The sequence below is a fragment of the Adiantum capillus-veneris genome, chromosome 3 (genome assembly GCF_014529385.1).
Source record: "Adiantum capillus-veneris isolate H3 chromosome 3, ASM1452938v2, whole genome shotgun sequence".
Lineage (NCBI taxonomy): Eukaryota > Viridiplantae > Streptophyta > Polypodiopsida > Polypodiales > Pteridaceae > Adiantum > Adiantum capillus-veneris.
Genome location: NC_140933.1, coordinates 80,048,887 through 80,076,278, shown reverse-complemented (window position 1 = coordinate 80,076,278; position 27,392 = coordinate 80,048,887). Strand labels below are relative to the sequence as shown.

General features: G+C 44.4%; 1 protein-coding gene across 2 annotated transcripts in view; it reads left to right on the top strand.

Annotated features, from left to right (window-relative positions):
- The first annotated feature begins 4,496 nt into the window (after positions 1–4,496).
- PTAC12 (plastid transcriptionally active 12) overlaps positions 4,497–27,392 on the top strand; it is a 44,021-nt gene continuing 21,125 nt past the window's right edge. Inside the window, exons 1-2 of one of the 2 annotated variants that reach the window (XM_086508796.1) lie at positions 4,497–4,767; positions 4,840–5,233. In XM_086508796.1, the coding sequence (XP_086364922.1) occupies positions 4,735–4,767; positions 4,840–5,233 (427 nt within the window). In that variant the 5' untranslated portion in view covers positions 4,497–4,734. The remainder of the gene's footprint in view (positions 4,768–4,839; positions 5,234–27,392) is intronic. The other variant, XM_086508797.1, reaches the window with a different exon arrangement.

Here is a 27,392-nt window from a genome sequence, read left to right as displayed (position 1 = left end):
TAGCCAATAGGCTTCAAGCAACACATGAAGGTAACATGGGTAGGGGCCTGACATGTGTCCTTGCTGCCTCTTCAAGTTGGGGCTTCCCTTGTGTGTGTGAGTGGGTGTTCTCTCTCTCTAGCCCCTAGGAAAAGGGCTCGCCCCCCCTCTTGTAGGAATGCTTTTGACTTTAGGTGATCAAGCACCTTACTCACCAAGCATGACAAAGCACTTGAACTAGGGGGTGTTCCCACAAGCATCTCAGGCAAGCTTCTCAAGGCACCTCAAGTACCTTAATCATGCAGCAAGTCAAGCACCTCAAGCATGGAGCCAGTCAAGCACCTCAAGAATCTTAATCAAGCACCTCAAGCATGACAAACACCTCAAGCACGACAAGCACCTCAAGCAGGACAAGCACCTCGAGCTTGGGCCGGGTTCCCACCTCAAGCTCAGCCCTAGCTTACTTAAGGTCAAAGGACTTTTACACACATTTATTGGAGGTCTTCAATGAAGCTAACCCTAAGGTCTTATGCTCCATTGGTTAGCCTTGCTCTTTGATAGACCATCTCCCTTTTGGGCCCCTTTACCATTGGCCCCGTGTTGAGATAGATCTATAAGCACATATCTATATCTTAACACTTGTTCCCGTTTATTCTCCCACATTAAGTGATCAATTTAATATGAGAAAATCATTTGGGTTGGTTAGATATTAGATTTTATGACACAGATCAGCCTATTACTGATGCATATGTACATGATGTACTTGATGAGGAAAGGGCTGAAAATGAGCAGGTGAAAGGTATGCCAAAATGGCCGGTGCACACTTTGCGTGTTAGTAAATTGGATGCACCTTTGTCTAGTCGTACTCGTTCAGGCTCTCGCCATGCATCTTATGCATCAGATTGTTATGCTTTGGCTTTATGTGATTTGCCTCCTGGCAAAAAGGCCATTGGTACGAAGTGGGTTTACAAGTTGAAACGCAAGCCGGATGGTGAGATCGATCGCCATAAGGCTTGACTTGTTGCAAAGGGTTATGCATAGGAAAAAGGCATAGATTATGAAGAGACTTTTGCTCCCACTTGTCGTATGACTACTGTGCGTTGTCTATGTGCATTGGCAGCTCATTTTGGTTGGGATGTACATCAATCAAACATTGTTACTGCTTTCTTGAATGGTGACATATTTGAGGAAGTTTATGTAACGCAGCCTCACGGTTTTGTCATAAAAGGACAAGAGGACAAAGTGTGCTGATGTAAGAAGGCTTTGTATGGGTTGAAGCAATCTCCTTGTGCTTGGTATGAGAAAGCTGACACTCATTTGGTCAAACGAGGCTTTCGTATCAATCCAACAAAAAGCACATTGTATGTAAAGCGTGACGGTGATGTACTTCTCAGTGTGGTTCTTTATGTCGATGATTTGCTGATCACTAGACCAAATGAGAGACATATTGCTGAATTTAAGGCTGATTTGAATGCTACTTTCAAGATGAAAGATTTGGGGTTGTTGCATCATTATTTGGGCATACAGTTTAAGCAGTGTGATGGTGGTATTGCCTTGTGTCAGAAAAGTTACATAGAGACATTGCTATGTGAGTTTGGACATAAGGATTGCAAACCTATTGCCACTCCCATGGAAACAGGTTTGAAGTTGAGTCTACATGATGCTGGTGATCCTGCTGATGTCACTCTTTACCAAACTGCTGTTGGCTGCCTCATTTATGTATGCAACACGAGGCCAGATATTCAGTTTGCAGTCTCACAGGTCAGCAGATTTATGCATAGCCCAGGGTCTAAGCATTGGCAGGCTGTCAAGAGGATTTTCTGCTACCTTAGTGGCACTTTACATCTTGGCTTGTTTTATCCCAAGGGGGGATCATTGCCGCCAGACTTACATGCTTTTTCGGACTCAGATTGGGCTGGTTGTTTTGACATGCGAGTGTCCACAAGTGGTTTTTGTTTCATGCTTGGCGGTTCATGTATATCATGGTTGAGCAAGAAGCAACCTACTGTGGCCACTTCGAGTTGTGAGGCTGAGTACAGGGCAGTCTTCACAGCTACGGTTGAGTGTGTATGGCTCAGACGCCTTATGGATTATTTGGGTGTTGGAAAGGACACTGCCAACACTATCTACACTGACAGTCAGAGCACATTGGCAGTTACGAGGAACCCAGTTATTCATGCTCACACAAAGCACATTGAGGTGCATTACCACTATGTCAGGGAGAGGCTCTCAACAGGAGAGATCAGCTTGGCTTATGTGCCAACACAGGACAACCTTGCAGATCTTTTCACAAAGGCATTGTCTCGTGAGAAGCTTGAAGCTTTCTGCAAAGCTTTGGGCTTACTCCCCTTTGTGGACTGATCATGTCCTTAGGGCATGGCACTTCCCTTTACTCATGTGCTAGCTCTCGTTCACCGCATCACTCCAGGGGGGATTTGTTACCATATACATGTGGTAGTGATGTGTGTGAACACACTAGGACCGCCGTGGCATTTTTTCCCTCTTTAGGAGGTTTTTTCCCTCGTGCATTGTATATACGCCCATCACTCTAGGGCTATCCATATTTCCATTGCACACTAAGCAACACACTCTCTATTGTGTGCCTTGAGCTTCCTTCGTCTTCTCCAAGCTGTGTGCGTTTCTCTGCAACCCTAACTCTAACACGTAGACTGTGCAAATCCAGTCTTTTCAAGCCAAAATTGTGTTCATGACAACTTCTCTGTGTGTGTATGTGTGTGTGCGCATGCACGTGCATGCACATTGTGTGTGTGTACGAGTGCGTCACCACCACCACTGTGTCACACACACACACACACAACGCTCTCCCACTAGAAAGTAGAGAGAGAAAGAGAGAGTGAGGTGGGTCACTAGGACCAGGACCAAGACCAAGACCAGGGTAGTTGGTGGTGATCACACAAAGGTATGGTAGGCCAAGTAGTGGTGTCGTGACATTCAATAGTAGTAACTCGGTTGTGAAGCGGAGGCGAACAGGGGACATGCACTACCCGCTCGTGGGGAGCATTTGGTAGTGGCAAAACTCAAGGTAGCGGGTGTAAATGGGTTTATTCGAGCCACTGAGTGTTGGGGCGGGTAGTGAGAGGGTAAAGAGCTAATGGCTTAGGTGGGATCAACTCCAACTACAACTCGATAGACTATGCGTGTGCGAGAGAGAGAGAGAGAGAGAGAGAGAGAGAGAGAGAGAGAGAGAGAAAGAGAGAGAGAGAGAGAGAGAGAGAGAGAGAGAGAGAGAGAGTGTAGAACATGCCCATGGCATCCTTTTGAGGCATACATAATATATTAAATGACAAATCAAAGTAGAACTCTGTGTGTGTGTGTGTGTGTGTGTGTGAGAGAGAGAGAGAGAGAGAGAGAGAGAGAGAGAGAGAGAGAGAGAGAGCACATTTCCTTGGTAGCCTGGTAGCTGTCCAAAAGTGACCCCAGAGTGTGTCACCAACCAAACCACTTTTGCTTCAACCAGTTGAGGGTCGTAATAAAAAGCATGTCTAGTGGACAAGTCATGGTTTTGATAGCATGGTGCAGCAGTAGCAAGCTGATAGAAATATGGTACATTGTCATTGGTTGACGAGCAGGGAAATATGGACAACTCAAATTTATTAGAAGTCACGTGAAGGATGAGTCGATCGCAACCGGTTGATTGAAAGCACTCCATGTGCTCATTGAGAGAGAGAGAGAGAGAGAGCGCTACCCAAAAAGTCTTCAACTCAAAAGAATTGAGAAAGGGAGAAAAGAAGGTGGAACAAGTAAGGTGGAACAAGTGAAAGGGTCATGGTGGCTTTCTAAAAAAATAAGAAAGTGATAAAGTATTTAGGTTGAGTTGAATCAGTGTCCGAAAAAAGATTGCCTCAGCTTAGCTTTGAGCCAGTTTAAAAATCAAGACTAGCCGGTTGCAAACCATGTTAAAGGGAAGAAAAACCGCGAAATATGTGAGAAAATAGTTGAAAAATCTTACAAATTTATGCTAGTATTTTCGGTTCGCTTCTTTGTGAGGAGAAAATTTGATTGTTGACAAAATAGACTTTCTCGAATATTGACTAGAATTAATTTATAGAATGCAAAAAAAGTCAAGCTATGAGACTGTGAAATGAAATGTGAAAAAAAAATTATTCATCAATATGTGTGTGTGTATCTATAGAATTTACTAGAATTATGCAAGGTGAAGCTTCACTTTAACATTCTAAAACAATAGAATGCAAAAAAAATCAAGGCATGTCAGAATGTGAAATAAAAAGATCTATTTATCATTTTAAAATTAAAATAACATTTAAAATAGATCTCAATCATCACTAAAAACATTGAAAGTATGTTTAATCCAACTCTTCTCTACGGCTTCTTTCAATCAGAAAGCTAAAAAGGAGATATCAAAGATGTGCTAGATGAGTCTTGATATAGAGATCTAATATGAGAGAGAAGAAATACCTGAACATTATTATCTTCTAATACGAGAGAGAGAAGAAATACCTCAACGTTATTATCTTTTTAGAGTGATTCAAAGGACTATAGTTCCATTCTATGAGGGAGACATTCTATGAGGGAGACAGAGATCCAATTGCAATGTTTTTCTTCTCCGCAGCAGTGCGCGGGTCACATAGCTAGTTTCGCTACAAGAAAGCGGGATAGGTGATGGACAATCGCCAGAGGCGGCGGGAGGCTAGGCCTAGTTTAATTTGAAGACAGAGAGCGAGCGAGCAGAGCTTCATCCATTTGTCGAGCTCAATAATTTGTCAGTGAGTTGCCATGAGCTGGCTGTTGCATTCCGAAGTGCTGAGGGTACGCTTCTATTAATCTTCACTCCTCTTCGTTACCTATATGGCCCGCTGAGAACGTTCTGTTGCAACGCAGGGCATCCCTTTTCAAGACCGTCTTGCTTGCAGTTACGCAGATACAAAGTCTTTACAGGGAAAGCGGTGGCTTACATGCAGAACACGAGCAAATGAACCAACCTGTCAGTGGCCCAAGGTGAAGTGCACTCTAGATGATGTAATCAATGAACCAGTACAGCCTCCTCAGTACCACACATTCGATGATCCAATCTCTGGTGAACCAGAACCTGCATATTCTGCTAACAGGAACACCATGCCGGACCCGTTATTTTGGTCTCCGGATATGCCAGGCATTGTCAGACGTGCACGGGCTACCCGCCCGAAAAAATCTGCTTCCAACACGCAAGGTGGAAAGCCTGGCAGTAGGCGTAGAACTTCCTCAAAAGCTATACCTGAACCCTCCACACAGCAGAGTAAGTCACCAACCACACATCTTTGTCTCATCTATGTGCATGATGGCTGCCTCAGCTTGTTAAGGGTGAGGCCAGATGGGTCATTCGTTTAGTGCTTGAAAAATCTCTTGCCACCTATCCCATTTCAATCAGAACTTTAATGTGTGGACCTGCTTAAGAAAGGGATGAAAATGGACTGGGCTTATAAGGCCTTGTGTATGCACATATCAAGGTTTGAAGGAAGCACATGAGGCATTGCATTTGTAATATGTATGCAGGTTTTTGGTTCAATAATTTTACAGGGTCTTTTTTTTGGCCACAAGGTGCAAGTAGTCTTTCAGATTGTGTGCAAGCAGTGCTGAAACAACCTTAAGGCTTGCAAATTTTCAAACAAGGTTTTCTTTCTTATTGCTTCTTTTAGTGCTAGGCTTCATTATGGCCGAGTCTACCCTTGATCCCCGTAGTCATGACAAAAACTTAGTATGCTTAACTTTGTGTTGACATATGCTTATGTGTGTGTACGTGTGGTGTGTGTTGTGTTGGGAGCATATGTTAGTACCTAGTTCTACACCCACTATTGGGCACTGACGACGTTAGTGGGGATGTCGTCGTATTTAGTCAATACTATGCATGATGGAGCTGATGGTTATTGTCTTGTGGGTGACTACCATGGGTCTATACCTTGCACTTTCCTCTAGGATTCATCTTGTGGGTGACTATCATGGGTCTATACCTTGCACTTTCCTCTAGGATTCATCTAGGTATATTTTCTTTCTTATTGTAATTCTCGTCAGCACCCTTGCATAAATGTTAAGAGTTTTGGAGGTCATCTCCTAGGTTTCCCTGTGCCAACGGAAAAGAACAGACTTAACACTTTTAGCACTTCAAATAACACTGAACTGAAAGAGAGAGAGATTGTACGACACACGAGATGGAGAGTGGCGGAGTTCCACCTTGAGAGAGCACTAGCCCCAAACCTTGGCGCCTCTTTCAATATTTCTTTATATTGCTTGAACTCAATACAATGCCGGTATTCGCGCTCTGTACCTTCACCCGGAAGAGTGCCAGAGACTGATCCCTCTGCACATATTTAAAGGCCCCTGGCCTATGAAAAGTAGTTACATGAAAAGCATCAAACTCAAAAGCATCTCGTGTTCAAAAGCTCTAGTGCCAAAAAGCTGTCAGCACAAAACAGGGAATTCCGTACAACTGTCACATCAACAGTCCAACCTAAAATACGGAAGTGCTTACAGCCTGCCACGCCATCAGCGTCAATTGCGGGCGTCTATACAATTGCCACATCATCACCTTTTTCGCAAGAGATTAAGTGCGTGTGTGGTCCCACTTTATTTTAAGGGCTTTAGGTCCCTTGGGCCCCATCGAACAGGGTCCTATAAGTTGTAGGGGACTCTTCTCTTAAAATAGGCTACTCGACAAGACTCTGTAAGTTGGTAAAACTTCTTCTGCTGCTTCTGCTTCTTTACTTAAGGTTTAGGCTCCTCGGCCAAGATCTGCAAGTTGGCTCCGTTCTTCAGTGGCTTGACACGTCAGGCGTTTGTGACATCCCCTCTTCTTGAAAGAAAGTAATCGTCTGCAATTACCGTATATCTGCAAAACAACTCAAGTTAGCTCAAAAATTTCCGAGTCATTCCGAGGGACAATCAATTTTCTCAATCCAAATCTGAGCTCTTGATATCCTAGGTCGTTGATCTCCTAGAAGTATCTCATCCAATAAGGAGTCTCATTCCAGGTCGGATCTCTTGATATCGTTGGTCATTGGTTTCCCAGAAGTATCGGATCCAATAAGGAATATTTTATGCATGGCACATCACAATGCAACACAAATGCTCACATATGCATGTTACAAGACATAGAGACATAAAGTCACCGATGAACGTCCCCCCGCAAATAACCATCCAGGCCTGGGCCATGAGCTGTTCAACGACTCTCTCATCACTCATCCCGGATAACCTAAAAAGGTCCGGGCCGGGAGATATAGAGGCCTTTTACAACCAAACGCCCCCTAGACTGCAGCCTGCGTCGTTTGGAGGTGCTAAGCGTAACCACTGCTCATACTTCTTAATATTACCACAAGGGTCCGGGCCATGAGTTAAAACAACACTTTTTAAATATTCAATACTCCCCCTGCAAATAACCACAAGGGTCCGGGCTATGAGTATGAACAAGCATTCTCAAACATCATTTCTCAGTACTTCACCCGGGAGTAAAATCACCAATCATTGAAACCAATATTAAAACCAGAGTCAAACAATTCAAATCGGCACCAAGACAGGTTCAAGAGAGATACCATCCATTTGAAACAAATTCCAAACAAGATCACCAAACAAGTTCTCAAACAAAACTCAAACTTAAAAAGCAATCTCGAAAGACGATTGGCTTTCCATCTTGAAACCTGCACCAAGATTAGGGTTAGATTTCTTTCATCAGGTTGTAACGGACCGCAACATGGTCCATAAACTCTTGAATAGTCGAAACAAGCCTCGACAGATAGTCTTAGTGTGGTGGTGATGGTAGCCCCAAGATATACCAACCTCCAAGGTTATCAATTCGAGAAGAGACACCTACTGAGAGATGTCAAGAAATTTCAAGTTATAATCTACTAGGGTTTTCGTGGCAAGCATTTCAGGATACCCCACTCTACGAGAAGCTACCAGAAACCATATAACTTCGGGCAAAATTTTTCTTGAAAGCTTGTGTAACAAACTTGGACACCCCAAGTCAAGATTCTACCACGAGACAGCAGAGATTCACTTCAAAACAGTTCACAATTCACAATTAGGGCGACGGGGCCCGACGTAGTTCCGTGCCAAGAGGTATTGGCCCCAAAGACTGGCGCCTCTTTCGGTATTTCTTTTTGTATTAATTTGTGTTCAAAGTACAAAGAGAGCGGGTAGGTGCTCACTCTCAGACTCTACGTCCAGATGCCCTAAGAAGTGAGGCCTTGCCCACTTATTTAAAGATACAAGGGATGCCCAAAGCAGAGCCCCAAAATCATTAAACTCAAAAAGCTTTCAATTCAAAAGCAACTGTCCCAAAAGCTTCTCAAATTAAAGCACATTGCCCAAAAGCTGTCCAAAAATCAGCCAGCGCTTTTTTCTATAAATTCCGTACGGAAATGCCACGTCATCAACATCTCAACGCAATCTGCACCGTAACTTCCGGGCTGCCATGTGTCAAACAATCAACGCAATTTGCGGCGCTTTTTCCGGGCAGTCATATCAGCCTTTCGGTGCATTTCAAAGGTCCTGCAGGCTGCCACGTCATCAGTTTGTGACATAACCCCCCTCTTGAAAGAATTGTAATCGTCCTCGATTACGTCTGCAAAACAGACAGAGGCCATAAACTGTCTTAGCAGAAACTGACTGTTAGTACCGACGCACTAGGAACAACACATCTAGCACATGTACCAATCTACGGTCACATCACCGAACATCATAGGACATCACTTGACATCACAGGACATCATAGTCAGGACCTCACAGATGCCCGATTGACTAATCCATATTGCAGTCATGTCTATAGAGATTTATGAGACCGAAATGTTGCAGTCATTTCGTCTTTCAGTTCCTGTACTCAAACAAGTCAAGTACAAATCAATCAATATCATTTTCGGGAATTCCAATTCATAAAGTCATTCAGTAGAATACTGTCAGTCCAGCAATATCCTTGAAACCCAAAGGGACATCAGTGACTATATCGAAAATCGGGGTAATCTGTTGACAAAGGAGCGGAGTCTTGTGCAAGCGCGCTGCACTAGATTCACCCATGCTGAAATCGGGGTTCTATCGGAGTAGACTATGCTAAACCGAATGCTTCAAGGTAAAGTTCCAAAATCTGAGGAGTATCTGCTAGGTCCTCCTCCTCCATCCACTTTGCATCCAATGCAGGATAGTTGTTGAATTTAACCAAGAACCGCCTAATCACTTTACCTTTAATCTTTCTATCTTTCTGTGCCAACATCGGTTCTGGAACGAGTATGTCCTTGCTTTCCTCCACTTCAGGTTGCTCATCTGGCTCCCTATCATCGGGCACATTGCCTTTAAAAGGCTTCAAGAGACTCACATGAAAGCATTGTGAATTCTCCAAGTATCGGGCACCTTCAGTCTAAAGGAGACATCATTTATCTTTTCTTTTATTGGAAAGGGCCATAATACCTCATGCCCAGCTTTGGAAAAAGTTGCTCCTTTCCTTTTTGTTTTCTTAGGTGTGCCTTCTCAAAACGTTAAGCACCCAATCGTTCTCCTTTAATTTCAAATCGCGACGATGTCGATCTGCTGCCTTCTCATGTCTTTCTTGAGATTTATCTAAAGCCTTCCGGACCTTGACAATAGCGGTGTCCACGTCCCGCGTGTACCGGTCAGCTTTAAAAATCTTATCTTGGGTCTGGGGAATGTTCTGATCTACCAGTTGATTCCCTTTTTCCTTTCGTTCCTTGTGCCCTCGGACCTGCGGGCAGCGTCTTTCGCTTCCCTGTCCATTGGCACGTCAGAGTCAATCATCGAAACCCTAAGACGCACTATCATTTGATTCCTCTTTCTCTGGAATCCTTTGATGAACTTGCATCTGGTTTCCTTAGTTCGTCAGAACCCTCTGATTCTCCAGAATCCTGTAATGAGCTATGATCTAGTTCCCTTGATTCATTCTCTTCATTGGAAGACTCTTGCCTTTTTGATACTATCCTGCCAGTCACATAAGTCAATGAGCCGGCATGCATTCCAAATCGTTGCTTAGTCATGTCCCATGGAGTCAGACTTGAATCTCTTTAGCAAATCATAGCAAAACCGCTCAATCTGGTCTTTCAAAAGAATCTACGACAAGTATCCCAAAATCTCTGGCAGTAGTCATCCAATGTATCTTTCTCAATCATTTTCAAGTGATGCCAAGGCATGATGACATCTCTTGCATATTCATCGTTCTTTTCAAGTAAGATGCCGCCTTTCGCTCCCTGGAATGTTTTGAGAACCACGCTCCAGAGAAGGCGACGTCAAACTGTTGTTCAACTTAAGGGCTCAATGGGTGTCCTGGCCTGACTCCCTTCTTAAACTCCTTGGTTTTCTTGGTGATTTAGTCATTGTCAAAAGAGGACGACCTCTCCTCCTCTAAACGGCTAGATGGCCTTCTATGCCTTCTAGACTTTGTTTCAAAAATCGTCTTCTTCAAAAGAATCTTGTCGTAGCTTCTTAGCACCCTTGAACACTTCAAATGTTGTCTTTCCCGTGTGCTGTTGTAGGCAAATTCCACCAAGGGCAAATACTTTTCCCATGTAGTCTTCTGATCCAAAGAAGAAGACTTCAACAAATCCAGTACAAATGAATTTGCAATCTCAGATTGCTCATCTATTTGCGGGTGGAAAGATGACGAGAACTGCAACCGTGTGCCAATGTTCTCCTAAATAGCCTTCCAAAACAAACTTGTGAATCGGGGATCTCTGTCAGAGACTATTGTCTCAGGCATGCCATGTAATTTGAAAATCTGTGAAAGGAACAGTCTCACTAAATGAATCGGCTTGACTGTTTTCTTCACTGGAACAAAGTGAGCTTGCTTGCTAAATCTGTCGATGACAGTCCAAATGCCATCATGCCCACTCTGTGTCTTCGGGAGATCAAAAATGAAATCCATAGCAATACTTTCCCAGGGGCGGGTGGGAATAGGTGAAGGCTGTAACAATTCCTGTGCTTTATGCTTGTCAAATTTGATCTTCTGGCATACCAAGCAACTGCGTACAAAATCGTCCACATCCTTCTCGAGTCTCGGCCAAAAGAAGTAACGCTCTACACCTTTCAAGGTGGTATCAATGCCGCGGTGACCCATAAAAGGTGGACAATGGCATTCAAGTAGAACCTTTTCGCTCAACGGTTGTGTAACGCACAACATCTTTTTCTTCATCAAGTAGCCATCCCGTATGGAATATCCCGCTACTACCTCCCCATTCTGTATGTGTGAATACATCCGAAAAATTTGGATCTGTGGCCTACTGATCGACCATGTCCTCGAAGCTTCTATGATGAATCGCGGAAATAGCCAAAACTAACGGCTTCCGGGACAATGCATCTGCCACCAAGTTCTTCTGTCCCTATACATGGACAATCTGGAAGTGAAACTGTGACAAGATGTTAGCCCACGGCATCTGCTTTTCCGAAAGCTGCTTCTGTGACAAGAAGTAGCGTAAGCTATGATGATCAAAGAAGAGGGTAAAATCGGCTCTGAGTAGGTAATGTTGCCACTAAGTAAGAGCATGAATAACGGCCAAAAGCTCTTTCTCATAAATCTGTGCTGTCAATTCTGGCCTTGAAAATAATCGGCTCTCATAGGCAATCACAAGGCCTTCTTGCATTAAGACCGCACCTAGACTACGACCACAAGCATCATAATATGCTTCGAATGAGTTTTGCAAATCGGGCAAAGGCAAAACTGGTCCTGTAGTCAATTTCTCTTTCAAAGTCTGAAAGTGTTATGTCCCGCTCATAGGAGAGGGGATCTAGCCCAGACACCGTCAGGATGGGCGTCCAATGTCCGGGCGGATGTAGTGTGAACTCGGCCAGTGTGACCGGCCATTATTATAAAAAGGAGGCCAAGGCCTCATTTGCAGTTATCGACCCCCACTGGCAGAGTGCCAGTGGTTAGCCCGCGAGGCTAGGAGTGCGCGAGGTCACCTCGAGGAGGTGAGGCCGGGTGGTATGGGACGCCGGGTCTTACTTGAAACAAATCTTGGATCCTTCTCTTGCAAGTGATCTTTTTGGCTTATGCCCTGTAAGACATGACCGGTGAAGACGGGAGCGCACCCGATGCGCGATGAAGTAAGGGTGGGAGTCACTAATACGTCCGGGGTCGGGACCCGGAGATACTTCAAATAAAATTCCAGTAGTCTTTGGTTTGCTCTGTCTGCTCTTTTGTAGGACCGGTATGCTTTTAGAAAAGCACACGCCTAATGCTTTGATACCATTGTCACAAGACGGGCACCATGTGCCAACGGAAAAGAACAGATTGAACAACTTTAAGCACTTCAATAACAACTGAACAGAAAGAGAGAGAGCGACGACACGCGACACGGAGTGGCGAAATTCTACCCTAGAGAGTATTGGCCCCAAACCTTGGCGTCCCTATCGGTATTTCTTTATATTGCATTAACACAGTACAAGCCCACGCTCTGCACCTTCTCCCAGAAGTGTGTTAGAGAATTAGCCCTAGCCTCATATTTAAAGGCCCTTGGCTTGAAAAGCAGTTACAGTGAAAAGCTTCAAACTCAAAAGCAACTTCCCAAAAGTTGGCAATGAAAACCAGCCAGCGTAAATCACGGAAATCCGTACAGTTTTGCCACGTCAGCAGCCAACGAAAAACGCGGAAATCCGTACAATTTTGCCACGTCAGCAGTCAACGGAAAATCCGGAATTCCGTATAGCGGCCACATCAGCATGTCAGCGTGAATTGCGGGTGTCCGTACAATCTGCTGCTTTTGCTTCTTCACTTGGAGTTTAAGCCCCTCGGTTGGGATCTGCAAGTTGGCTTAGGTCTTCAGTGGCTTGACACGTCAGCAGTTTGTGACGACGAGGCTGCGGGCTAATTTGCTATCGGCAGGAACGGCGGAGGGCTGATTACCGAAACGATGTTGAGGCTGAAATCTGAAACGCTGCTAATCCGTAAGGCTGATCACATAATTTAGGGTTGTCACTTGACACATCCAGCCCTATGTGTCCGTGGACAAAGCTACAGCATGATCAGGGTTCAGTCAATCCAATCAGTCTAGAATAGGAAGTGATCTGGCACTTTTGTGAGTCTATTCATAGACCGTGCATGCCCAATCACTTAGTGTAGATGCATATCCTCTGGTTGCACACAACATGATCATCAGTAATCCCATCAGAATCCATTAGATTCAGTCAGGGAAATTTTCCAGTGCATTTAGCCTATTTTCCCTATTTTTGACATTTTTCACTTATTATTTTTAAGTGACTTCCCAACAAAAGTAGGTAGGGCAATTTTGCTAAGAAAATATATAAGCAAACCCAAGTTAGCACTAAATGGCAGAAGAGGCAACAGGAGCTTCCCGCTCAATAGGCATCTTCTCAGCAGGAACCATCAAGACCTCGAAGCATTGGCGTTTTCCAACCTCCATCAGCCTAGCGTTTTGGTCTTCATCAGCACCTCCCCCCTAGCTTGGTGTTTTCAGCCCTGATCATCGCCAACAGTCCCAGATTGCCTAGCGTTTTTGTTAACGATCCCCAAACTTGGCAGCGTTTTCTATTTTCAGCAATTCTTGCAGCAGAAGTCAGCGTTTTCAGCAGCTAAGGACAGCAGTCAATTCAGCCTTAGACATTGCAGAACATCCCCATTTTCAGCCTTCAAAAACGCAGCCAAAACAGTCATTTTCAGCCACCAAAATCAATCCCAGATTTTCAGCCATAGCGTTTTTATGGACAACAGATAGAAGACCGCAGATTTCAGCCTTTGAGTCGTCGTCGTCATCCCTGCCGTCGTCACCGGCATAGTCCCAAGTTGCATCAGTCCATTGCATCGTCATTGTACCACTTTGTGCAATCAATAAGTAGACCGCTCTCGCCGACGAGAGTGGGGCCTTCGGAGGAGGGTTTTATGTCTCTGGTGTCGTATCTCTCTTCTCTCCTTCTCTCAGTCTCATACACTTGCACGCACAATATCCACTCACTTTGTTCGTGATCATAGCACTCTCCATAAAGAACGGAAGGCTCTCTCTTCCATAAGAACTAAAAAAGAACCTTGAGCACAGTTCGGAGCACTCATCTTGAGCAAAGCGCAAACATTCATTCCGCTGCACCTAACATTGGTATCAGAGCTTTGGCAGTGTTCTGTATCACTCAAGGAAAGAACCACAAGAACCACAATATTTTTTTTTTGGCTTGTTGCGGTCGCACGAACCCAAGTTCGCTTGGGCGTGTCGATTCCTAATCGTGTTTTTTGAAGAGTGACAGGAATCCCAAGAAAGAAGGGCTTGTCTAGCCTCCCCTTGTGTCTCTTTCACTCATTGAGAGCGGACCGTGCACTTAGCGGCCGGCCAATCGACGTGAGGTGGGAAAAAGCAACCTTGGTGTGAGTGCAAGGCCGCCGAGGGGTGCGCCCGCAGAAAGGAGTAGAACTCGGGTGAAGAGAAGATCCTTCTCAAACGCGGTTTGCAAGCGAAAGAAAACCTCAAGAACCTCAAGAACCTCAAGATCCTCAAGAACCCAAGAACCCAAGACCCTCAAGAACCCAAGTTCCTCGTGAACTTAAGAACCAAAGATCATAGTGCATGGTCGTCACCCGAAGCGGAATGGATACTTCGCATACAGGTGATGAGCATGAGAGAGGTGGCGAAGATTTTTTCCCACTAGGAGATTTTTTCGACCCTCCCCCTTCGCCATCTACGCCACGAGTTGTACTAATTCCTATGGAGATGATGGTCAAGTCAATGATGAACATGATGCTGGCACAACAAGAAGCGACTCGCATTACGATGGAATGCAATGAAAGAAATGCAATATAACAACAAGAAGCGACTCGCATTACTTTGGAGCGCACTGAAAGAAATGTAATACAACAACAAGAAGCGAATCGAGTTGCGTTGGCACAACAAGAAACCAATCGCCTTGCTTTCGAATGCGAGCGCGATGAACGAAATGAACGAAAAGCAGAAAGGGAGGCCGAGCGTGAAGCTCAAAGGGAGCTACGCACTCAAGAATTGCTTTGACAAGTGCTAGCCTCGAAGACCGAACCACCCAAAGATCGTGGGAGTTCCTCAAGTGGTGTAACCCACGATGCGGATTCCAACCATCCAGTCACAGAGAAGTTGACTTTCAGTAAGTATGACGGTAAGATGGATGCCACGGTTATTGATTCTTGGTTGTATCAATTTAATGCTTATTTTGCGACAACTAAGAAAACAGGAAATAGCAAAGTTTTGACGGTAGCTATGTACCTTGCCGGTGATGCTATCAATTGGTACCATGCATGGCAAGAGGCATAGCTAACCGCGCACCTAGAGGAAGCCGACGAATTCACGTCCCTCTCTTTTAGTTGGGCTGATTTCCAAGACAAGCTCAAGGCGCGGTTTATGCCACCTCAGTACCTTGCACGATTGAAAGAGGATTGGCGCAATCTCAAGCAACATGGTATGCCAGTCATGTCTTTTTCTAACCGTGTTTTGCAGCTAGGCACTCAATTACGAAAATCGGACGATGAGCGCAAAGAGGCATTTCTCTTTGGATTGGACAAGTATATCAAGTACGATATCGTGGTGCTCGACCCAATCGATCTCGACAAGGCGGTAGAGATTGCTCTCGCACAAGAGATGAAGCACAACAAGGGAAAGCCGAAGGAGAACAAGACTTCCACAAGTACCTCGCAGACTTCTCAGAACCCTCAGAACGGTAAGAACGGTAAGACTGGTCAGAATGGCAACTCTTCTAACCGATCTTCCAACAGTCTCTCAGAAAAGAATTCTGCCAATGAATGTAAGGGTAAGGCTAACACAATTGCTAAACCTGAGCTTACTCCAGATGAAAAGGTAGCACAAGGAATTGTAGGAGGATACATCACGTCGGAAGAGCAAAGCACTTATTCTAAAGAAGGTCGTTGTTTTTATTGTCACATTAAGGGTCACATAAAAAGAACATGTCCTAAGCTTGAATCGAATGAATCTAAAGAATCCACAAAACCCACTTCCTCTGTCAATGCAATTAATGATAACACGAGTGTGTCCCAAGTTTCTCATGACCCTCATGATTCTCTCATTAAATGTTATGGTCGTACGTCGGGGCAACATTTTGTCATATTGTTTGACCCAAGTAGTATGCATGATGTGATTAGTCCCTCTCTTGTTGAGAGAGCCCGCCTCGAAGTTAGTCCGAGATCTCCTATGGAGGTCTCCGGCTTTCTTCCCGGTATGGATGCTCTCATCACGGAGGAGTGCCTTGATGTGTTGTTTGCAATTCAACAAGCTGCCTTCACTAGAAGATTTGTTGTTTCTCCTCTCTCAGGATGTGATATGATTTTGGGCATTTGATGGTTTCGTGATAACAACCCTCTCATTGATTTTGAGGCTAACACTTTCACTCTCAATGCCAAAAGTGATTCTCCCATTGTTATTCATGGAGAGGACATTGTTCATTCTGCATCTCTCATTACTAGTATGCAGGACAAGCTTGAAAGGATTCAGGAGAAGGAGACTCTCTCAGTCTCCTTTTCTCCAAAGCATGACACACAATATTTGCAGGATTGTGAGCAGCATGATGATTTGATTGATAATGATGAGCATGATGATTTGCATGATTAAGATGTGATTTCTTACAAGGATGATGAGTTAGTTGATGCTTTTTCTAGCGAAGCTAACCTCGTTGCAGATTCGATCAATCACAAAGGATCGATCTTGGCTCTCGAGCCTAGGTCTCAAGAACCCTTACAGGAAGTATTTTGTGTTCGCATGATTGATACGCACACATTGTTCGAGTGTTTCATTCGTGATCGTTTCCTGTATTTTAGTCAGCATCTTTATGTGATCCCTTTTATTAGGCATGACATATCGTATGTTGAGCACGTTTCTCTCATGGATGAGCATGAATGTATGCGGATGATTCATGAAAGGATGAAATGGTTGCATTCACGGAAGTCACATTCCATGTCTCTTTCTTGGCATGACACAGTTGTAGACAGAGCACATGAAAGTATGAGCACCAAGCATGGGCATTTCCGTTGTGAATTGCCACAATTGATTGCTCTAGATCAAAAGAGAAAGATTTGATCTCATTGTTTGCGTGTATGTAGTGAACGGTTTGGCACTGCGTCTATGTGTTCATCTACATTGCATGCACAGTCTTTGAAGACGACACGATTTTTTCCACTCACTTTACATGGAATGGGTATGTTCATGGTTTTGTGTTGAAGATGGTTTCATGAATTTTCAGCCATGGAGATTCTTGAAGAAGAAAGAAGCATGATACTCGACGAAGTTGAAGCATCGAAGGAGCCACATAAGACTTTGTGTCGCTTTCGGCGCGGCCTAAAGAAGCAAGCGTTGCAGACCTTTATGAAGTTCAAGTACCGCACGACCCACACATCAGAGTGGGCCGGCGCAGAGTCCCTTCCAGGATTCCGGATGCTATTGGCGATCTCCCTTGACGCCATACAGTTCGGTACCAGTACCTCACTTTGAAAAGGAGGGGATGTCACGTGACACATCCAGCCCTATGTGTCCGTGGACAAGCTACAGCATGATCAGGGTTTAGTCAGTCCAGTCAGTCTAGAATAGGAAGTGATCTGGCACTTTTGTGAGTCTATTCGTAGACCGCGCATGCCCAGTCACTTAGTGTATGCATATCCTCTGGTTGCACACAACATGATCATCAGTAATCCCATCAGAATCCATTAGATTCAGTCAGGGAAATTTTCCAGTGTATTTAGCCTATTTTCCCTATTTTTGACATTTTTCACTTATTATTTTTAAGTGACTTCCCAACAAAAGTAGGTAGGGCAATTTTGCTAAGAAAATATATAAGCAAACCCAAGTTAGCACTAAATGGCAGAAGGGGCAGCAGGAGCTCCCCGCTCAACAGGCATCTTCTCAGCAAGAACCATCAAGACGTCCAAGCATTGGCGTTTTCCAACCTCCATCAGCCTAGCGTTTTGGTCTTCATCAGCACCTCCCCCCTAGCCTGGCGTTTTCAGCCCTGATCATCGCCAACAGTCCCAGATTGCCTAGCGTTTTTGTTAATGATCCCCAAACTTGGCAGCGTTTTCTATTTTCAGAAATTCTTGCAGCAGATAGTCAGCGGTTTCAGCAGCTAAGGACAGCAGTCAATTCAGCCTTAGACATTGCAGAAGATCCCGATTTTCAACCTTCAAAAACGCAGCCAAAACAGTCATTTTCAGCCATTGAAATCAGTCCCGGATTTTCAGCCATAGCGTTTTTATGGACAGCAGATAGAAGACGGCAGATTTCAGCCTTTGAGTCGTCGTCGTCATCCCTGCCGTCGTCACCGGCATAGTCCCAAGTTGCATCAGTCCATTGCATCGTCATTGTACCACTTTGTGCAATCAATAAGTAAACCACTCTCGCCGACGAGAGTGGGGCCTTCGGAGGAGGGTTTTACAACGTCTCTGGTGTCGTATCTCTCTTCTCTCCTTCTCTCAGTCTCATACACTTGCACGCACAATATCCACTCACTTTGTTCGTGATCATAGCACTCTCCATAAAGAACGGAAGGCTCTCCCTTCCATAAGAACTAAAAAGGAACCTTGAGCACAGTTCGGAGCACTCATCTTGAGCAAAGCGCAACAAGGTGGAATCCGTACGTACGTACCTAACGATTCCGTACGGTACAGTACGTATCGTACGGCAAGTTTTTTTTTGTGGTGTGTTTTGTTTTTGGGTGTTTTCTCCACAGACCACTCGCGCTAAGGGCGCTTTCAGATTGGGATAATAGGGTGAAGGGGAGAGAGCCTTAGGCTTTTTTAATCGACCAGGATTACAAAAGACTCTCTTTTGAAAGATCTGTGAACTTAAATTTAGTGTAATTTTCTTTTTTTACAAATGGTATGTACCTATCACGTACCTAAAGGTTGGTTTAGTACGGAAGTACGTTCCGTACGTACCTAAACCGTATCGTACACTACGTATCTTTCCACCTTGAAGTGCAAACATTCATTCCGTTGTACCTAACAAGGGTGTTTAGGGCTGAAAAAAGCTGGTGGGAGAGGCTGTGAGAAAATGCCAAGGCTGGTTGAAAACGCTGATGGCTGCTGGGTACTCGTGAGAAGAGGGTGCTGTCGATACTACTTCGTCTTCTGCTTCTTCTGCCTTCTCTAGCGTCCAAAGGGCTTCTTTTATAGGTCTTTTAGCCATTTGCCCTACTTGTAATAAATATCATGTCAAAGTCACTTATTGATAAATGACTTAAGTGACTGTTCATATGCCTATATGCTTAAGTGACTTAACTGTGCAAGTGAAGGTATGCAACTATGACTTGCCCGCTCATGCACGTCTTGCTAGAGGCTCGCAAAGTGCCAGGCTAGGTCCTAAGCTAACTAAAACTAATGCTAGATTGTAGCAGTAGCTTGTCCACGTGGTGCAAGTGCAGTGCGTATGTGACCTTAGAAACTTGGGACACATTAGTTTGTTCGTTTATGACACTAACAGAAGATGTGAGTTCTATGGATTCTTTCTTATGACAATCTCTTTTCATGTGACCTTTATAAAACATTTTCCTTTCCATACTCGGTTTGTTCTTCAAGGCTTAAGCAGTCTCCTACTATTCCTAGAGCAAAATTTTCATCAAGTTTCAATCTAGGGGTTTCTTGGGTTTAGCCTTTCCTTTATTATCATTGTTAGGTGAAGAGTTTTTGCTCTAGGTGTAGTGGAAGATTGAGAAGACGAGCAATTACTGTTGTTGTTCTTACCATTGTTCTTACTATTCTGTTGGTTCTAAGGGGTACTTGACTTGTTCTCCTGAGGCTTACCTTTGTTGTGCTTCAGCCTTCATTTCTTGCTCGAGAGTGATCTTGACGGCGTCATTGTAGTCAGTGGGTTGTAAGACTTTCACGTCGTATTTGATGTACTTGTCCAAATCAAAAAGTAAAATCTCCTTGTGATCCAAATTGCGCAATTGAGCACCTAAGGCTTTTCTCTTACCCAAGCTCAACTCTTGCAGTTCTCTTTGTGTTTCTGTCCGATTCCTCGCCGGAAGTGATTACTCAAATAGCTGCCACCTTAGCTGGATCCGTAATCACACCCTTGGACGAAACATTACGTCCCAAAAAGTGTATCTCCAATAGAAAGAACTCACTTTTCTTTTCATTGATAACCTATTTGTGTTCTTGTAAAGCTTGGGGAATTTGCAAGAAATGCTCTCAATGTCCTATGATAAATAGTGATATTGTTGAAAAATGTTCTCACAAATTATCGATACTCTAAAGATCCGATCCATCATCCTGTTGAATGTTGCAGGAGCATTTGTGAGACCACAAGGCATCGCCAAATGCTCATACAATCCGAAGGATGTCCTGCATGCGGTCTTGTGTACATCTACAAGAGCAATTCTAATCTAATGATAGCCACTCTAAAGAGCGATTCTATTGAAGCAAGTAGAGCCCTGCAATCTACCAAGTATATCATTGATCTTGTGTATTGGAAAGGTTCTTGATGGTAAGCTTATTGAGGGCATTGTAATCGATACACATCCTCCAAGATCGGCCTTTCTTCTGAACAAGCAATACTAAAGAACAAAAGGGTGTGGTATCGTGTTTGATCAAACCTTTTTTTAAAAGATTTTGTACTTGGCTCATGATTTCTTCGTGTTGAGCACGACTCATTTTGTAAGGGGGTTGGTTCGGAGGAATACTATTAGGGATCAAGTCGATGGTGTGATTCTTTGGTCTTTTCGGTGGTAACTTGTGAGGCACACTCTTTGAGAAACAATAGACGTGACCTTCAAAAAACATTTGCCACTTAGACTCACTCTGACAAATTGGAATCCTTGTTGTCATTCACATTATTGAGAAAGATTGAGTAACAAAAAGACTTGATTTTAGTAATTTTGAAATGATCAAAGTTGATACAAGGGGCACTGAATCGCCTTTGAGCTTTACATCAATGACCACTCCTCGACTCATACTATTCTTTAAATTGAATCTTTTGAGCCCCACCATGCCACTGTTTTGATTGTGCCAAGGCATTCCTAAAAGTACATCACACCCTTCCAAAGGCATAATGTTCATAGAAACACGGTACAAGAAATGGAGTTGGGTCGTGGATGACAAAAGTTAGGGAACAGGGTTAGTGCTTGGAACGGTAAATTTTCTCTCTTTTTTTGAGCTACATGTATGTATCGTAGAGCTAAGAATACTTTAAGCATTGAATTGCACTAAAATAAACAAGAAACATGACTCATAATAGCAGATGTCACGTGACACATCCAACCCTATGTGTCCGTGGACAAGCTACAGCACGACAAGGGTTCAGTCAGTCCAATCAGTCTAGCTTAGGAAGTGTTCACTTTTGAGTCTGTTCGCAGACCGTGCATGCCCAGGCACTTAGAGTAGATGCATATCCTCCGGTTGCACATAGCATGGTCATCAGCATTACCATCAGAATCCATTAGGAGCATTTTCCAATGCATTAAACCTATTTTCCCTATTTTTGACATTTTTCACTTATTTATTAAGTGACTTTTGTTGGGAATTGAGTAGGGCAAATTGGGTAAGGTAATATATAAGCAAACCTAGGCTAGCACTATTTGGCAGAAGAGCAAGGAGAACACAGGCCAAGGGCAGCAGGTTCCCCCTCTCTCTCTCAAGCAAGACTCCTTCCCCTTGGTGGTGATTTCCACCAGCAAGACAAACGCTCCACATAGCAGTTCACGTGGCGTTTTCAGCACCTAGCATCATTGCCATAAACCTCGGCAGATCAGCGTTTTACACCACAGCAGATCAGTGTTTTTCACCACAGCAAATCAGCGTTTTAAGCCTCAGCTTGCAGCGTTTTTCAGCCTCAGTGCAGCGCTTATAACCAGTGAATTCAGCAAGCATATAGCCTCCACAACTAGCGTTTTTCCCACAGCTTGATTCAACGTTTTTCTTGCAACCTAAACCAGCGTTTCTGGGGCTGACGTTCCAGCGTTTGAAGCAACAGTTTTCAGCCATCCATAGCGTTAGTGGACAGCAGTACCGCCGTGGTCTCCAGCTGCATTCAGAGTATCAGCATATAGATTTTTGCAGTGATAGCATTCAGCCAAGACAGCGGCTACTTCATCACCATTTTCAGTCGAAGAAAGAGTCAAGTCGTCACCGTCGACATTGTCTTAGATGCCATTGCATCAAAGTCTTCAAGTGCATCAGAGTTGTACGAGTTTGTGCAATCAATAGTAGAACACTTTTGCCATAGAGAGTGGGGCCTTCAGAGGAGGGTTTTACAACGTCTCTGGTGTCGTATTCTCTTCTCTCTCTATGTCTCAGTCTCATGCACCTTCACGCACAGCGTCCATTCACATTTGTTGTGTCCATTGCACTCTCTCATTAAGAACGGAAGGCTCTCTCTTCGATAAGTAAAAGGAACCTTGAGCACAGTTCGGAGCACTCATCTTGAGCAAAGTTCATCATTTATTCCGCTGCACCTTACATTGGTATCAGAGCTTTGGCAGTGTTCTGTATCACTCAAGGAAAGAACCACAAGAACCACATAATTTTTTTTTGCTTGTTGAGGTTGCACGAACCCAAGTTCACTTAGGCGTGTCGATTCCTAATCGTGTTTTTGAAGAGTGACAAGAAACCCAAGAAAGAAGGGCTTGTCCAGCCTCCCCTTGTGCCTCTTTTCACTCATTGAGAGCGGACCGTGCACTTAGCGGCCGGCCAATCGACATGAGGTGGGAAAAAGCAACCTTGGTGTGAGCGCAAGGTCGCCAAGGGGTGCGCCCCAGAAAAGAGCAAAACTCGGGTGAAGAGAAGATCCTTCTCTAACACAGATTGCAAGCAACAGAAGAACCTCAAGAACCTCAAGACCCTCAAGACCCTCAAGAACCCCAAGAACCAAGACCCCCCAAGAACCCAAGTTTCTTGTGAACTTAAGAAGCCAAGAACCCAAGACCCACAAGAACCCAAGTTCCTCATGAACTTAAGAACCCAAGATCATAGTGTATGGTGATCACTCGAAGCGGAATGGATACTTCGCTTGGAAGTGATGAGCATGAGAGAGGCGACGAAGAATTTTCCCTACTAGGAGGTTTTTCCAACCCTCCCCCTTCTCCATCTACGCCACGACTTGTAGCGAATCCTATGGAGGCTTTGGTCAAGTCGATGATGGACATGATGGCACGACAAGAAGCGACTCGCATTTCTTTGGAACGCGAGCGCAATGCACGAAAAGAAAGAAAAGCACAAAGAAAGGAGGCAGCCGAAGCAAGACGAGCGGCCTTGGAGGCCGATCGAGAGGTTCGGGACCTCCGCACTCAAGAATTGGTTCGACAGGTTCTTGCCTCGAAGTCCGAACGAGCCAAAGATGTTGGTAGTTCCTCAAGTGGCGCAAGCCGAGATGCGGACTCCAACAACCCAGTCATAGAGTAGTTGACTTTCAGTAAATATGATGGTAAGATGGATGCTACGGTTATTCATTCTTGGTTGCATCAATTTAATGCTTATTTTGCGACAATGAAGAAGACAGGAAATAGCAAGGTTTTGACGACAGCTATATACCTTGCCGGTGATGCCATCAATTGGTACCACGCATGGCAAGAGGCACAGTTAGTCGCGCACCTGGAGGAAGCCGACGAATTCACGTCCCTTTCCTTCAATTGGACTGATTTCCAAGACAAGCTCAAGGCGCGGTTTATGCCACCTCAGTACCTCGCACGATTGAAGGACGATTGGCGCGGTCTCAAGCAAAATGGTATGCCAGTTATGTCTTTCTCTAATTGTGTTTTGCAGCTCGGCACTCAATTAGGCAAATCGGATGCGGAGCGTAAGGAGGCATTCCTTTATGGATTGGACGAGTATATCAAGTATGATGTCGAGGTGCTCGATCCAGTCGATCTCAACAAGGCGGTAGCGATTGCTCTCGCACAGGAGATGAAGCACAACAAGGGAAAGCCTAAGGAAAGCAAGACTTCGACAAGTACCTCTCAGACTTCGTAGAACCCTCAGAACGGTAAGAATGGTAAGAACGGTAACTCTTCTAACCAATCTTCGAATAGTCTCTCAGAAAAGAACTCTCAAAGTGAACCTAAGGGTAAAGCTAACACAGTTGCTAAACCTAAGCCCACTCCAGATGAAAAGGGAGCACAAGGAATTTTAGGAGGATATATCACGTCGGAAGAGCAAAGCACTTATTCTAAGGAAGGTCGTTGTTTTCATTGTCACATTAAGGGTCACATAAAAAGAACATGGCCTAAGCTTGAATTGAATGAATCTAAAGAATCCACAGAACCCACTTCCTCTGTCAATGCATTAAATGACAACATGAGTGTGCCCCAAGTCTCTCATGACCCTCCCATTGATGAGTCTCTCATTAAATGTTATGGTCATATGACGGGGCAGCGTTTTGTCATATTGTTTGACCCAGGTAGTATGCATGATGTGATTAGTCTCTCTCTTGTTGAGAAAGCCCGCCTAGAGGTTAGTCCGAAATCTCCTCTCGAGGTTTTAGGCTTCGCTCCCGGTATGGACTCTCTCATCATGAAGGAGTGCCTTGATGTGTTGTTTACAGTTCAACAAGGTGCTTTCCGTAGAAAATTGGTAGTCTCTTCTCTCTCAGGAAATGATATGTTTTTAGGCATTCGATGGTTTCGTGAGCATAACCCTCTCATTGATTGGGCGGAAAATATGTTCACTTTCAATGCCAAAAGTGACTCTCCCATTGTCATTCGTGGAGAGCAAGTTGTTCATTCTCCATCTCTAATTTCTAATGTGCAGGCGAAGATTGAACGGATTCAGGAGAAGGAGACTCTCGGTTCGTCTTCTCCAAAGCATGATACACAGGATTTGCATGATTATGATAAGCATGATGAATTGAATGATAATGATGAGCATGATGATTTGGATGCTAAGGACAAGCATGATGATTTGCATGATGATCAAGATGTGATTTTTCACAAGCATGATGATTTGTATGAAGATGATGTGATTGTTCACAAGGATGATGGTTTAGTTGATGCTTTTTCTAGCAAAGCTAACCTCGTTGAATATTCGTTCGATCAGGAAGAACCGATCTTGGCTCTTGAGCCTAGGTCCCAAGAATCCCCACATGACGTACTATGTGTTCGAATGATTAGTCAGCACGCAGTGTTCGAGTGTTCCATTCGTGATCGTTTCCTGTATTTTAGTCAGCATCTTCATGTGATCCCTTTTCCTAGGCATGACATATTGTACGTTGAGCACGTTTCACTCATGAATGAGCACGAATGTATGTGGATTGTTTATGAAAAGCTGAAAAGTATGCATTCAAGGAAGTCATATTCCATGTCTCTTCCTAGGCACGACAGTTGTAGAAAGAGCACAAGAAAGTATGAGCACCAAGCATGGGCATTTCCGTTGTGAATTGCCATAGTTGATTGATTTAGATTAGCAAGACAAGATTGGATCTCATTGTTTGCGTGTGTGTGGTGAACGGTTTGGCATTCCGTCTCTATGTTCATCTACATTGCATGCACAGTTTGTTCAAAAGACAATATTTTTTCCACTCACTTTACATGGAATAGGTATGTTCATGGTTTTGTGTTGGAAGTGGTTTCAGGAATTATCAGCCATGGAGATTCTTGAAGACGGAAGAAGCATAACTCTAGACGAAGTTGAAGCATCGAAGGAGCTACCCATGACTTTGTGTCGCTTTCGGCGCGGCCTAAAGAAGCAAGCGCTGCAGACCTTTATGAAGTTCAAGTATCGCATGACCCACACCTCAGAGTTGGCCGGCGGAGAGTCCTTTCGAGGATTCCGGCAGTTGTTGGCGATCTCCCTTGACGCCATTCAGTTCGGTACCAGTACCTCACTTTGAAAAGGAGGGGATGTCACGTGACACATCCAACCCTATGTGTCCGCGGACAAGCTACAACACGACAAGGGTTCAGTCAGTCCAGTCAGTCTAGCTTAGGAAGTGTTCACTTTTGAGTCTGTTCGGAGACCGTGCATGCCCAGGCACTTAGAGTAGATGCATATCCTCCGGTTGCACACAGCATGATCATCAGCATTACCATCAGAATCCAATAGATTCCATTAGGAGCAAACTTATTTTCCCTATTTTTGACATTTTTCACTTATTTATTGACTTTTGTTGGGAATTGAGTAGGGCAAATTGGGTAAGTTAATATATAAGCAAACCTAAGCTAGCACTATTTGGTAGAAGAGCAAGAAGAGCAAGGAGAACACAGGCCAAAGGGCAGCAGGTTCCCCCTCTCTCTCTCAAGCAAGACTCCTTTCCCTTGGTGGCGATTTCCACTAGCAAGACAAGCGCTCCACATAGCAGTTCACGTGGCGTTTTCAGCACCTAGCATCATTGCCATAAGCCTCGGCAGATCAGCGTTTTACACCACAGCAGATCAGCGTTTTTCACCATAGCAAATCAGCGTTTTAAGCCTCAGCCTGCAGCGTTTTTCAGCCTCAGTGCTTCGCTTATAACCAGCGAATTCAGCAAGCAAGCCTCCACAACCAGCGTTTTTCCCACAGCTTGATTCAGCGTTTTTCTTGCAACCTAAACCAGCGTTTTTGGGGCTGACATTCCAGCATTTGAAGCAACAGTTTTCAGCCATCCATAGCGTTACTGGACAGCAGTACCGCCGTGGTCTTCAGCCGCATTCATAGTACCAACAGATAGATTTTTGCAGTGATAGCATTCAGCCAAGACAGGGGCTACTTCATCACCATTTTCGATCGAAGAAAGAGTCAAGTCGTCACCGTTGACATCGTCTTAGTTGTCATTGCATCAAAGTCTTCAAGTGCATCAGAGTTGTACAAGTTTGTGCAATCAATAGTAGACTACTCTCGCCATAGAGAGTGGGGCCTTCGGAGGAGGGTTTTACAACGTCTCTGGTGTCGTATTCTCTTGTCTCTCTATCTCTTAGTCTCATGCACCTTCACGCACAGTGTCCATTCACGTTTGTTGTGTCCATTGCACTCTCTCGTTAAGAACGGAAGGCTCTCTCTTCCATAAGTAAAAGGAACCTTGAGCACAGTTTGGAGCACTCATCTTGAGCAAAGTTCATCATTCATTCCGCTGCACCTTAGAGCAAAATACGCCAGTAAAACATTGACGGCGTGATGGTGAATATAAGTCGATAAGTACATGCCTCAAGGGCTCAAACTGGCAAGTGATAAAGAGGTGAATAAAGGCTAAAGCCTAATTAGGGAGGGGGCGGCCCACAATAGCACATCAAATCTGGGGAGCGCCTGCCTCATGAGAAGGCGGAATATGAATCTCCACATGCTGAAAGTCGAAGTCATCAAGGCTGAGATCAGGGACCGCCTCCGCCTTTTCCTCGTCCTTTGAATGCTCATCGGCTGAAGTGGCCTCATTTTGTGTCATCTCTCACTGAGTGAAAGGATCTACCTCCTAAGTCTGTCTTTTGCAAAGCATACTCAAGTTAGCGCTTAGAAACACTAAATCATTGGCCCTTTGGATCCCAAGACGGTTCTTCTTCCTAGAGGCAATGTTGGTGTACACACTCCAAACTTGCTT